We start from the raw sequence: 13,030 nt of genomic DNA, 5'->3' as shown, positions 1-13,030 counted from the left end.
GCCGGGCGATACCAACGGGGCGGTTATGGGGTTGATGTAGCCGGCGACCAGACGATTACCCGGGCCAGGTACCGAGAGTAATTTATCCAGTTTCTATCTTGGGACGCATCGACCGGATCCTATGGGGCTGGGAGGTATGCGAGGGGGCATGCCGTGTGGTCAACGTGCAGCTGCACCTGTGCCTCGGCGGTGGAGCAAGCGAGCGTCACTCGAGATGGCAGATGCGCCAAAGTTTGGGGTGACTCTGGTGAGTATCCGGCGACAGGCACGGCAAGTAATGCAGCGTGCGGGTTCCGGGGTAGCCAAGATAGCCAAGATCAGAGGATTCCCACGCCGTTGAAAGTGAGGACAGAAAGGGTAACCCTCTCAGACGACGGTCCGCTGGCTTTTCTCGGGGACCAGGACACGCAGCGCTGGCGTCGGCGTTTGTCTCGTACGAGATGAGACAGGAGCGCGGGCGAAATAGAGTTAGAATTCGCAAGGGTTCTTGGGTTTCTGGGATCCTGGGTTGGGGGAAAACGGGGACTGGCGGATATGGATGTGGACGTCGACGTGGATTTGGAGGAGGGATGAAGGTAGTGACTGAGTGCACCGAGTGTTGCAAGAGGCGGCGGTTGTAGACGCCGTGCCGACCTAGAGCCACCACCACGCGAGATCGGGTGTGCAAATCTCGCAAAAACCGATCAACAACGGCAAATTCGGGCTCGGGATGACCTGGACTAGGACTCTGCAAACCGTCCGGAGCACGCGAGGGGGCCCAGATGTGGATTTTGACTACTCGTTAGGCCGGTCGTCGTGCCGTCGCCGTCGTTCCAAGCAGGCTTGATTTGGGAAGATGCCAGGCTTAGAGGCTCCGGAGGTAAGAGAGCTCTCCCAGAAAGACGCTGACCTTGAAAAAGGGCCCGTCCGAGTGTTTGTGGCCGCAGACTAGGTGCGGCGGTCGTTAGCGTGGAAGAGTAGGTGGAATCGCCTCTCGAACGGCACCCCACGTCACCACGGCGCAAATCAGCAAATCGAATGCCACACCTTACGCAGCAAGCCCTCAAAGCCAGCGGCGTCAGCGCACCCTAGCATTTAGGGCCCAGAGGGAGGCGACACGGGCTAGGCACCGCACCGCAGGTCGGTCGTCCTCAGGTACAGCGGCGGATGGCGGCCACTCAGAAGCTCGCAGAATGACGCCGGGGGGAGGTCCAGCCAAGGGCAACAGATCCTGGGGTAGGGAGGGGCCCCCGGTCGATGGGCCCGCAAGCCCGTCGCTGAGGAGCGGGGTTTTCCGCTGCCGAGGGGACCGAGCCGGGGGTATTGTGCCTCTGGTGATGTGGTGTGTGCCTCGAGACATGCAGCGAGCGTATCGGTTCACAGCAGACGGCAGATCGGGGTCCTTGTCGTCGATGCTGATGCTGTCATGGTTGAGACAGCTGCGAATGAGGGGTTGACCGCTTGCCTGCCGATGGGATTGATTGCCCTCTCGCGTTGCGTATTGGGACTGCGATTGGCACGAGACGCGCGCGGGATTGCGACAATAGCGCAGTTTGCAATACGATGGATGATCTGATGGAGGGGACCTGGTCTTGGTCGGTGGACACTGGTGACACTCTTCTGGGTGTCGTCCAGGTCGTCGACTTTCGGCAGATGCATTTCGCAGCCTTTCGTCCCAAGAGCGGACAAGGTGGCCCGGAAAAGAGGGTGCGTGCTGGCCGTGGCCATGGCATGGCTGCCATGCGGTCGATTCATTGCGGACTTGAGAGATCCATCGCTCGCTGGCCGGCCGGCATCTCCGAGACTCTGTTGGTGGCAGACAGGGCCAGGTGACTGACTGTCCAGGCCGGCTTTGATACAAGGGGACAATGGAGCCGCCTCTTCCCTTCTCCCACCTCAGCATCAAACTCACGACAAGCCTTCCAAACCGCAGCGCAATCCTGCTGACGCTGCTGCCAGCGGTCAATTGCCTTGCCGTGCCGTCCTCTGCGCAAATAATACAGGGCCGACGACCCACCGTTGGAGCACCTTATCTGCGGGGGAGGGGGGGTCGGCGACTGCTGGAAACAGGCATGACTTGGTCATGTCATCCGGTGGGGGCACGGCAGTTGAAAATGAGCAGTAGTGCGGTTCAGTTCACTCTTTGCAGTGTGTTTTGGCTGCCCTCGTTGTGTGTCCGGCTGTCTCTATTGTCTCTGAATCCGATTGTTTGAGTGGTCTCTCGGAACCTTCTCCGGGAACGAGGCTCTTTGTTGGCATTTGAATGCATCTTGCTGTGAAATCTGACGCTGCTGCCCTTTGTCTCGCTGTCTTCGCCGCCTCGCCGAGAGGCTCAAAGACATTCGAGGGCTCAGAGACACTGGAAATGTAATTCGATCCGATTCTCACTGCCGACTCTCTGGGCCGAAGGTTCAAGACACCCAATGGGTCCGCCAAATTTGCCCACTTGGAAACTCCACACATTCCAAGACAAGCTCCATGCATTCCAACCCAGCCTCTCTCTTCCTCTCCAACATCTCCCCAGACGCCAATCAGGTCCCGTCTCAAGCGACTCTGCCTTCACAAAACGCTTTCGGCCCCAAATAAGACGCGCGCCGACGGCTGACCGAAGACTGACTGACGGTCGAATGCAACACTCCCTGATGCACAGTAGAGCCTCAGTCTGCCCAGCTTGCCGCGGCACTTCTGTCATTCGTCCATCGCCCATCTCGGCCTTCAGCTCTGTGTCGCCTGTCTAGTGCCATCTCTCTCGGCCGTCCTGCGTCTCCGCCGCCCGAATCCTCCGCACCGCATACCCGCCCCGGACATCTCCCAGTTTTGACAACTCAAGGGTTCCCCGCACCTGCATCCCCCTCCAAAGCCTAGCCGAGGGGACGGGTTGGTGGTGGGTTGCAGCGCAGCACGTTTGACGTCTCCCGATGACGCCCGTCTTGCTTTTCGCTTTGCAAGCTTCCAGCGTCTCTGACTTCCAGCGTTCGACTTCAGTGCGGCGATGTTAAGCCCAGCCCAGCATGAGAAAGCCTACCGCGGCAAATCAGAACGTTGCCGCCGGTCCCAGACTTTCAAGGCGGCACGAAAGGCGATGCTAGAATCGCCGCTTCAAGCATTTTAAACGCCTGCTAGTCCATTGGCCAGAACACACCACCACCTCGACGGTCCAGTTTCATCGGCAATTGATTCCGTCCCCCAAATTGCCCGAGAACCAGCCCAGAAGAGACCGCCCGGTGGCCTTAACCCTTCCCTAGCACGTGTTGACCCAAGATCCAGTGCACTATCCGAAGAACTGCCCGCTTGTGCGCCGCCCTTACTGCTACCATGTGTTCATTAGCAAGGCCGCCGGTATTATGTGCTTATGTGATGCGATGCCGCCGGAGAAACGACGGACTGGCGCTGCCATTGTCCTCATCGAAGTTTCCGAAACAAGATCAGCGTAAACGCATAAGCAGATGCGGCTCGCAGCTCAAGCCAAGCCCCTTCGAGCGCCCACGAAGCACCAAAGCTTCCTTCGCTCGCACTCGCGATCCAAGATTCATCGTCCGTTCCTCTGATCCATTCCATCTCGCCTTTTCGTCCCATCACGTAGCCCGTAAACCCATAAGGCCGGCCTCCAGGGACCAACCCTCATGCCTCTCACCCAAACAGCACCCATTTTGCATCTGCCGAAGCCCCACGGCCAGCAAACCAGCGCACCTCCCAAAACCAACAAGCCTGCAGTGTGCCAGTGTCACCTACGTGGCGTATCAGCTCGCTGAGCCAAAATCTTCGGCAGATGCGAGAATGGCGGCCGCCAAGGGCGTGTGCGCCCCTCCTCCCCGACTGTGGAAGGGTCTCGGTGCGCCCCCTGGCCTTGTTCGTGTTGCTTCTGCCCTTTGCCGTGTTGCGCGCCTCCGTCCGTTTACTGCCGCCGCCCGACCGACCGTACCACCCCTATGACACGAACAGGTGGGATCGATCGGAGGGCCACGTGGGAGTTGCTACACGCCTGCCGTTTCCGTGCTGATGTAGCGTGCGAAGATCGCGGCGCCGTCGACCGAGACCATCATCCTGATGCCATCGACGGCGGCCGTTTTGCAGCTTTTTTTTTTTTTTTTTTGCTTCTTCTGCCGTCGCGCCCGTCGCGGCGGGTTTGTAATCAGGTTAGCTTGAAGCATGATTCATGTTGGACCGTCGCTGCAACCGCAGGGAGTCACGGTTTGATGACAATAGACGTCGAAACACCAACGCCGAGTCATCGCCGCCGGCGAGCGAGCGAAACCCTGTGCGCAGAGATGACTGTGTTTGATATTTCCGGGTCGGCAGAACGGATCAAGTGTTTGCACTGCGGATTCGATGATTGCGCGCATGGCGCAGACTGGGTATCATTTAAACCACACGCTTCTAAGCTAATATCGTAATCATTGAACGCCTCAGGTGGCTGCGAACGCTGGCAGCGGCGTGCCCTTGTTGGCAGCGTTTGTCCTGGCGGCTTGCTTCAGCACCTCCACTCTGTCCCTCACGTCGTCGATGCTGCGGTCCAACTCCCACGCCAGGAACTGTGGTTGAACCTTTGGGTTGTTGAGCAGTATTTTGAGCAGGTGCCTGTCAGCCTCGAACGACCACGAGTCGTCATCGTCCCCCGCCTGCTGAGATGTACCTTGTGGTGTTGTTGCCGGTTGCAGCCCCTGATTTTGCCGTGCCGTCGAAGTCTGCTGCGCTGCTTGAGTCTCCTGTGCGGCAGTTGCGCGATGCGCGAATCGTTCCGCAATTTGCCGGTCAACCAGTTCTCGCTGCCAACGTCGCCTCTCCTCCTCCTGAACACGCTGTCGCTCTTGCGCCTCCAAGGCCCGCCGTACTCTCTCCTCATGAGCTCGCTTGCGCCAGGGGGCCGCAGTCAGCTCCGCGTCCAGGTTCTTGAATTCCACCTTCAGGTCAACCAGGTATCTGGAGAGCTTTTCCCGGCTCTTCCTCTGCGTTCCGGTCTGGTCTCGCGGCCTCTTTGCGAGACTATCCATCATTGTCACATACAGCCGATGGATCCATGCCAACAGCCGCTGCATAATCTGGAGAGTCGACTTCGTAAAAGTCCCAAGCCATTGCTGTTTGCCGGCCACGCCTCTCTGGAAGACGCTGTTGAGTGTTGCTATAAGCACCGGTATCATCTTTTCGTATAGGTCTTTCGTGAGTGGCTTTGGGGGCATGAGCTCTTCGAACCCGTTGGATGTCTTCTTGGCCCGCTCGACAGTCATGCTCACGAAGCTGTCAATCCTCTTGATGGCTTTTTTGGCCCGAGACGCTAGATCGTCGTTGTGCAAATAGTCGCACTGTTCGTCAAAGTAGGGAGCCCGTGGCATGCTAGACCAGAAGCTCTTCAAAAAGACAAAATCATCCCAGAACTCGCGGCTCACTTTCGACTTGGGCAGAGACCCTGCGACATGTGGATTGATCCCTCTAGCCCAACCAGATCCGCTCATCAGCTCAGTCATGTACTTGAGGGTGTGAGTTTTGTAAGGTGCTGATGCCGTCTTCTCGTCGCCCGCAGGCATGGCGAAAATATAGTGGTCGTCGGGGTATGTGAAGTCGGTGGGTTCAGCGTCGGGGGCGGCTGGGCCCAGGTCCACGACGATATCTCTGAGTTTCTGGATAGACGGGGAAGGCTGTTCTTCTGCTTCTTCAGGGGTCTCTTCTGAAATTTCCTCCTCGTGTCCGTTTCCCACCCTCGTGGGCTCCTCGTACAGATCCGCATCACTGGCCTCTTCCTGCGGCACAAAGAGCTCGTCCTCGGGGTTCGATCGCGTTTCTTCAGACTCGTCCTGAGACGCGCGGGGCCTCGGCTGGCTGCCTCGTGGCGGACTCACGGGCACATCGTAAATGTCCTCTTGGTGCTGAAGCTCTGGTTCGGGGCTCTCTTCTTGCCGCGGTGGAACACGCCGCTTCTCCAATGCAAACGACCTCCTCGACACCCGCTTCGTCGTCTGGTTCGTCTCGGAGGCACGCTGCTTCCTACGATGCGTATCCTCTGCGACTTTCCGAAGGGTGTGTACCCTCAGATTCGAGCCAGCACGTCTTCGAGTGGAATTGTTCTCCTGCAGGGCATGTGAGCGGCGATCGCACCTCTGGACATGATTTGGCATACTCTTGTGGCAGTGTCTTCGCCTCCCGCCTCATCCTGGTCTTCGGACTCCTGCTCAACATTCTCTTGGCTCTTCCTCGGTCTCTTAGGTTTCGGCAGTTCGCCCATTTCGACGTCGTCCTGCCTCAATCGCCTACTGCGACGCGCTCCGGCGTCGGGGCTTGTCACCTGGGCGGGGCCGGTGCTTGCATCATCGGGTTTGGCAGTTCGTGTTCTTGCCATTGTGTCACTTTGTCGGCTAGGTGCATGACAATAGCAGTCGGGATCGTCAAAGCATTCCGATTGCGGGGTTGTCGTTCGAGACGCGGTAGCTGGATCGTGAACGCGTCGGACAGCTCAAGCTAGACGTGAATCTAATTGGACAGACGATTGATGGGTGGGCCTATCCCGCTTAGTCAGGCAGCAGCAGCCACAACCCAATGGCAAGATCACGGATGATAATGTTCAGCCACATTCTCTCTTACATGCCTCTAGCCACATCGTATTGAAGACCACCATCAGCAGCTAGAACTTCATCGAGTCACGAAGCTTTAAGCTTACACATCGAATTGACTTTGCGATCGACTGGAGATTCCCGGACAGCTGCAGCACACACCAAACTCGGCCATGCGAAACCGACAACGTCTCTAAATACGGATTCTCGATTAATTACGTCTATGCTTAGGTTCTTCAACCCAACCCTCGGTCGGTCTGAGCGCCGTCTATGGCACCCTCTATTAAGAGACGTCGGGATATTTACTTTGCGGTCTGGCCGAACTCGGTTGTAGGAGTTGGAGCTCGGCAAAAGCGAGTCGAAAAGCACAATGCCCTCCCCACCCTCGCGGGCATCTATTATATCCAGGAACGCGCGGCCGAGAGTTCTGAGGGTGTTCTGTCACATCCGCACGTGTCCGAGTGCGAGCGCGAGAGTCGCAGCAGACTTTGCTCGCGATGGGCTCGTATCTCTGTCTACTTTAGTTTATCGTTGACAAACTGCTTGATTTGGTCGCCGTAGATGTTTGGATACTGGAGGTGCGCTACTGGGTCGTTGCCGTTGCAGCAAAAGGGGTCGGCCGAGTCGCAGAAGGACTTGATGTTATTCCCAAACGGGCATTGGAAGCCTTGGGGTCGGGGAGCAAACTGGTCATGTTAGTCGGTGAAGTGTGACAGATTCGAGCCACTCACTCCTTTCGTTTGGCAGGTGCCCACTTCATAGGGCAGCCCGGCAACGTATCGCGGGTCTCCCATAAAGATAGCAACCTTGACTGCCCCCAACGCTTGCTGCGAGATGAGCACGTTGGTGTTCTTGACTCCTTCAATGCTATCACCGCCGCCGCAGTATGCGTTGTCCATGATTTGGGCACCCTGGTTTTTGTTAACTTCTGTGTTGTACTCGCCGAAAGAGCACTCACCTGCGAGAACCCCAACATGACAATCTTCGTCTGGGGACACCGCTTGTTGAAATCATTGATAGCCGTGGCTACAGAGTCTGTGCCGTTCTTGACCGAGTCGGCGTAGCTCACACCCAAGCAGTCCGTACCACCGCCGCAAGCAGGGTAGTTGATGGCCTCGTTCGTGGCTCCCTGGTTGGCCTTTGTGAGGTCGTCGACAATCTTGGCTGCCGCCCCGAACCCCGGGGGTGCAGTCGTCTCCCGCGCTCCAAAGATGTGAATGGGCGGGCAGTCGTTGCCCTGTCTTTTCTGCAGAGAGTGAGGCGTGGCCAAGGCTTGGCCGACGAGTAGAGCGAGTCCCACGCTGAACCACATATTGGACGGCAACGGCTATCGAAAAGAGCTTCTGAAGGAGTGACGTGAGAACGATCAGACATTAAGACCACCGGGGTACCTGTTGGCATATATAACTTTTTTCAAAGGAAGCTCTCGACAACGACAATAGCGGCAATGGCGCCAAATGCAAAACCCGCCTCACTTTCGGAAGCTTGCAGCTGAGCTTTCTCGTGATGGTTGTGTGGTCGATAGTTGAGAAGGCATCCGTCAACTGCCTTGGCAAAAGACTGAACTGACGGATGAACCGATTACTCCGGCACGGCGAGCACAGCTCTCAACAGACCGCGAAAAGCACCATCCATACCACGCACACTCTCACGGCAAAGGCGGCTGCGCGTTCCCTGCTTTCCCATCGTCCTCCCGCCCAGGGCCCGAGACGGGACGAAACGGATGCGGTCGCCACCAGTATGCGCTCCGACAGCTTATGACGGTATGACGCTCTAGCTCCGGGAGGCTGAAAGGACGGGAACGGGACACGTCGCACCATTCAGACGAAAGGCTGTGTCTGCTTGGCTGAGTTGGAGCCGCATAATGCAAGGCCAGGAGACATGTTTCTGAGAACCATACTGAAGATGAAATATCAGACAACGAGACCAAGCAGCAAGCGAGATAAGAGCTTCCACTGGTCGTCCGAAACGAGGTGGAGTTGTTGATTGGTCTGGAACATGTGGTTGTTTGACATGGAGGTCCATGTCCGCAGAGTCAGTGCTGCGGTGAGTGGTTGAGCTTCCCACGGAGATACGCCTCGGACTTCGCAACTGACTGCGTTGATGCCAGTAGATCTCGCATCGAAGGCTCTCAAGAAGCTTACCAGAGAGGTTTAGCCTCGATAGTCGTCTGGTTCTCATCAGACCATCGCGTTTGGAGCTAGGCTGAGCCCGCCTTGCGGCAAGTCGGGAGGACAAAACCAGTTGAAAAACTTGTATAATTTCAATTCAAAATTAAATTCGTCGCCTCGGGCGGTTGCGAGGCTTTGGAATTGCAGATGCGAATGACGTCCAGCAAATCGTATTCGCTGCCGGCTACGGCGGACGGCGCGGAATCGAGATTCATCCAAGGGGTAGGACGACAGCGCCAGTCGTGCCGAAGCCCAGGGAAGAAAGCAGCTCGTCAAGAGGTTGCCAATGGATTCAAGGCAGGTGAGACTTCTCACCTCCAGAGTCAATCGGGGAGGCATGTGAAGCTGCCGATGGGAAAGTTGCAAAGCAGGTTTCCGACGTGACTCAAGATAGAATCCGGGAAGTGAATCACTCGAAACATTTCCGGTGCAGAGGCCAACCCGTTGCTTGTGCATCTCGTCAAAGAAACAATGCGGTGTTGGTGTGTTGAACGTGCTGAGAACGGGTGGTCGTGGTGTTCTTGAAGTTGCTTGGAGAGGTGTGGCTTGTGGCTTGCTCTCGTACCATCTTCATGGCCGCTGACTAAGCAGACATTGTCGTCACACCCCTCCATTGAAGCTCCAGAAGCTCTCAAGATTCAGTCGTCCTAAACCTCATCCAGCGTCTTCAGGCCAGCTTCGCCCAAGCTGGAAACGAGACAGCCACTATGGAGCCTCCAGCATCAGTATCAGCGCCGACAGCGCAACCCTTGACCTTTCCTACCATCAAGCCTCTGCCAAAGACGACCCCTCACACCTTCCAAACCCCCACCAAACGCATCAACACCGGTACCGACCTCGCGACATTCCTCACCACAACCGCGTACCGCGACATCCTCCTTTTTGTCCTCCAGCTAAACCGATCCCTCTGCCCGCGCCGCTCTCCCTCGGGCGGCCCCGCGACAACCTACCCCCTCACCTCTCTCCCGCCGCCCACGAGCGACCGCCTCCCGGCCCCGATCAAGGCCCTCCAGAACCTCCTCTCCGCCGCCGAGGCCCTGATCGAGCTCGCACCCCCGGATCCTGGACCCCGCCGCTTCGGCAACGTCTCCTTCCGCAAGTGGCACGAGCTCCTCGCCGAGCGCGCACCGGCCCTCCTCTCCGAGCACATCCCGTCTGCCGTCCTCTCCTTCCCGACGACACCAGCCTCCGAACCGCCCTCATCCGAGCTTCTCTCCTACCTCCTCGGCTCCTTCGGGTCGTCGCAGAGGCTGGACTACGGCACGGGCCACGAGCTCGCCTTCCTCGCCTTCTTGGGCTCCCTCTACAAGCTGGGCTTCTTCGGCGATGGCACCGAGGCCGACCCCGCCGCGACGGACCGCGCCATCGTCCTCGGCGTAATCGAGCCCTACCTCCGCGTCGTGCGCAAGCTCATCCTCACGTACACCCTCGAGCCCGCAGGCTCTCACGGCGTTTGGGGCCTGGACGACCACTCTTTCCTCCCCTACATCTTCGGCTCAGCACAGCTCACGACCCCGATAACCCAAGGCTCCGCGGAGCCGATGCCGATGGAGGGGTCCGTCCGTGGGGCGCCCAAGACGGGAGACATTGTAAAGGCGGCCGTCGTCGAGGAGCAGAGGACAGAGAACATGTACTTTTCCGCCGTGGGCTTCATCAACGACGTCAAGAAGGGCCCGTTCTGGGAGCACAGCCCCATCTTGTTCGACGTCTCTGGCGTCCAAGCTGGCTGGGGCAAGATCAACAAGGTAAGGGTTTCATCTGCGGTGCCAACGAGTAGTAATTGACACGACATAGGGCATGCTGAAGATGTTCAACGCGGAGGTCCTGCAAAAGTTCCCCGTCGTCCAGCACTTCACCTTCGGCTCCCTCTTCTCCTGGGACCAGGACCCCGATGCCGCTCCCGTCGCCCCGTCCGTACACGCTGCGAACCAGCCGTCGTACAACTACCCGGCAACGACAGCCCCGCCGCCGCCGCAGGGAGCAGGTACAGCGGCACCGTGGGCGGCAGGCCGCGGGCAGATGATGCCGCCGAGAGTACCGCCTGGTGGTATGCCGTACACGAGACAACCGCCGGCGGCTACATCGGGTGCGCCACCAGCTCCGGGCATGCTCCCAATGCCCGCTCCCGGTGCGCAGGCGCAGAGCGGCTCGACGGATGCACAGGTCACCTTGACCAAAGCACCGTGGGCCAAGTAGGGAAGCGAAGATCATGATTATGAGACCAGCCTGGCGAGAGATGCCAGAGCAATGAATCAAAGGATATACCCTCAAGAGCCGTATACGGCTGAATGCAAAATCAATTAAATCAAATAAACCTTGCCAGAGTACAACACTCAGCGCTGTCCCATGTCTCCGTCGTCTTGTGGTTGTCGTCGGCCCTGCTCAGTTGTGCCCTCACGAACACTTTGAGCATCACAATTCAAAATGTATAAGCAAAACGCTTTGATTTAACTACTCAATGGGTATCCGGCAATTAAGCAAACAAACAAACTAGCCCGCGGGCCTTCATCGCTCCCTTCAGCTGTTCGCTGCAGATCCTGCATACAATGCGGTGGCGTTTGCCCACCTAGATCCAAGCCGGACCAACATTGGGGACTTCAACCTTCTGTAGGCAGGGTGATCTTCATACCAAGCTTTCTCAGATCCGCCAGACGTAGAGTATGCAGGGGCATGACCAAAATCATAGGTGATAGGATCAAAATCAACTTCAAGTTTATAGGAGATATCGATTGCCAACTAGGCAGGGGGGGCTCCAGAAGCTGGGGCGGGAGCAGCGGCGGGAGCCGGGGCGGGAGTCTCCTTCGTCCCGGTCTCCGTCTTGGCTGGCTCTGCCGTCTCGGGGGCCTCCACTGGGGGCTCCGCAGCCGCGGGAGCAGCAGCAGGAGTCTCAGCAGCAGGGGCGGCAGCCGGGGCCGCGGGAGTCTCCGTCTTCGCGGGCTCGGTGGCAGCCGGTGCAGCGGGTTCAGCAGCCTTGGGGGCTTCAGCGGGAAGCGCAGGTGCAGGTGCAGCAGCTAAAAACGCGTCAGTCTCGGGTATCTGTGCCGGGTGGATCGCCAACACGTGAACGTACCGGCCTCGGGGGCCTTGGCGGGCTCGGTGGTCGCCGGAGCTGCCTCCGGCTTGGCTGCGGGCTCGGGGGCCTTGGCCGGCTCAGAAGGGGGAGCGGCAGCGGCAGCGGGAGCTGCGGGCTCGGCTGCGAGAAACGTCAGTTATTGATCTGGAGACGCGTCTCCTGTCTGAGAAGAATGCAAAGCAATCACGTACTCGCGGGAGCAGCGGGGGGCGCGGCCTCGGTCTTGGTAGGCTGAGTAGCGGTCGAAGTGGTGCCAGTAGGTTGTGTCCCGTTGGTCGGCTGGTTTGTGTTGTTGGTCTTCTTCTTCTTGAAGATCTCCTTGAGCTTGTCCTTGAGGTTGTCAAGGGCACCGAGAGCTGTCATGGACGTGTTAGTGATTTGTCTTGGCATTGTGATTTGAACGGCATGGAGATCGGCCACAGGAGAGGCGTTTCCGAGGTATCTGAGCACGATGCTCTCGCAAGCTCTTGAGACGAGGACGCAACGACGGGGCTACTTACGAACTCCACCCATGATGGCGGTTTTTGAATGACTGTAGTAGAGCTGTCGGTCGTTGGATACGCTTATAATGGTAGCGATAGACTGGCAGTTTGTTGATGCTGGATACTCGGATGATGGCAGCGAGAGTAGACGATAGACGTTGGAAGTAGGGACGACGACGACGATGCCGGGGCCTCGAGTAGAAATAGCCACGCGCCCAGCAGCAGCAGCGGCAGAAAAGGGTCTCTCGTCTCAGCAGAACGGCGGGAAGGAGCTGGGGTCCAATGGTGCGTGCCTCGTTCCCTGCTGAGGCAGTGACAATCAATGGAGAGGGGCCCGTGGCGGCCAACCGTGCAGCTGCCATCCCTACCAGTGACACCGACTACAGCACACTTTGGCCTCCCTAGCGCATCACCAGGTGCGCCCTGACTCCTCCGCAACGGCGGGCGGTGGGCGACATTGGCGACCTCCCCACGCGGTACGTACCCGGGCAGAGCTTAGCACTTGCGATTGCTGCTAAATTGGGATCCAGAAGCACCTCACACGCCAAGGACGACCTTGACTGTGGGAGGCGAAGGCGGCCGGAGGCATCCAGCGAAGATGGCAGTGAACACTGAACAGTAACGGAAGACGTCCCGATGTGCAAATCCACGAGCGTCAGCAGTGATTTCCCGCAGATAGAGCACGCCTCCCAGAGTTCATCCGTCATCGGAGATTCGCGCCGTTCGTATCGCAGCAAGTCTGGCAAAGTTTGATGAACAGGATGGGCGGGCAGCGGCATGCTG

The 13,030-nt window shown here is 58.2% G+C and overlaps 3 protein-coding genes across 3 annotated transcripts; 1 reads left to right on the top strand and 2 right to left on the bottom strand.

Annotated features, from left to right (window-relative positions):
• Window positions 1-4,385: 4,385 nt before the first annotated feature.
• Window positions 4,386-6,310, bottom strand: GCG54_00002603 (uncharacterized protein; the record flags this gene model as incomplete). The annotated part of the gene is made up of 2 exons (XM_045402692.1): window positions 4,386-6,041; window positions 6,092-6,310. The coding sequence occupies 2 exons, from the start codon at window positions 6,308-6,310 to the stop codon at window positions 4,386-4,388; spliced, it is 1,875 nt and encodes a 624-aa protein (XP_045269310.1).
• A 726-nt stretch (window positions 6,311-7,036) lies between these two features.
• Window positions 7,037-7,833, bottom strand: GCG54_00002602 (Acetylxylan esterase; the record flags this gene model as incomplete). Its single annotated transcript, XM_045402691.1, has 3 exons — window positions 7,037-7,207; window positions 7,253-7,432; window positions 7,480-7,833. The coding sequence occupies 3 exons, from the start codon at window positions 7,831-7,833 to the stop codon at window positions 7,037-7,039; spliced, it is 705 nt and encodes a 234-aa protein (XP_045269309.1).
• Window positions 7,834-9,163: 1,330 nt separating this feature from the next.
• On the top strand, window positions 9,164-10,888 carry GCG54_00002601 (Serine/threonine-protein phosphatase 2A activator 1; the record flags this gene model as incomplete). The annotated part of the gene is made up of 3 exons (XM_045402690.1): window positions 9,164-9,170; window positions 9,335-10,437; window positions 10,487-10,888. 3 exons carry the CDS (start codon window positions 9,164-9,166, stop codon window positions 10,886-10,888), a joined length of 1,512 nt encoding a protein of 503 aa, XP_045269308.1.
• Window positions 10,889-13,030: the final 2,142 nt, after the last annotated feature.

The sequence above is a fragment of the Colletotrichum gloeosporioides genome (assembly GCF_011800055.1).
Source record: "Colletotrichum gloeosporioides strain Lc1 chromosome Unknown consensus_13, whole genome shotgun sequence".
Taxonomy (NCBI): domain Eukaryota; kingdom Fungi; phylum Ascomycota; class Sordariomycetes; order Glomerellales; family Glomerellaceae; genus Colletotrichum; species Colletotrichum gloeosporioides.
The sequence above is the reverse complement of the archived record's forward strand: the minus strand, read 5'-3'. Positions and strand labels throughout refer to the sequence as shown.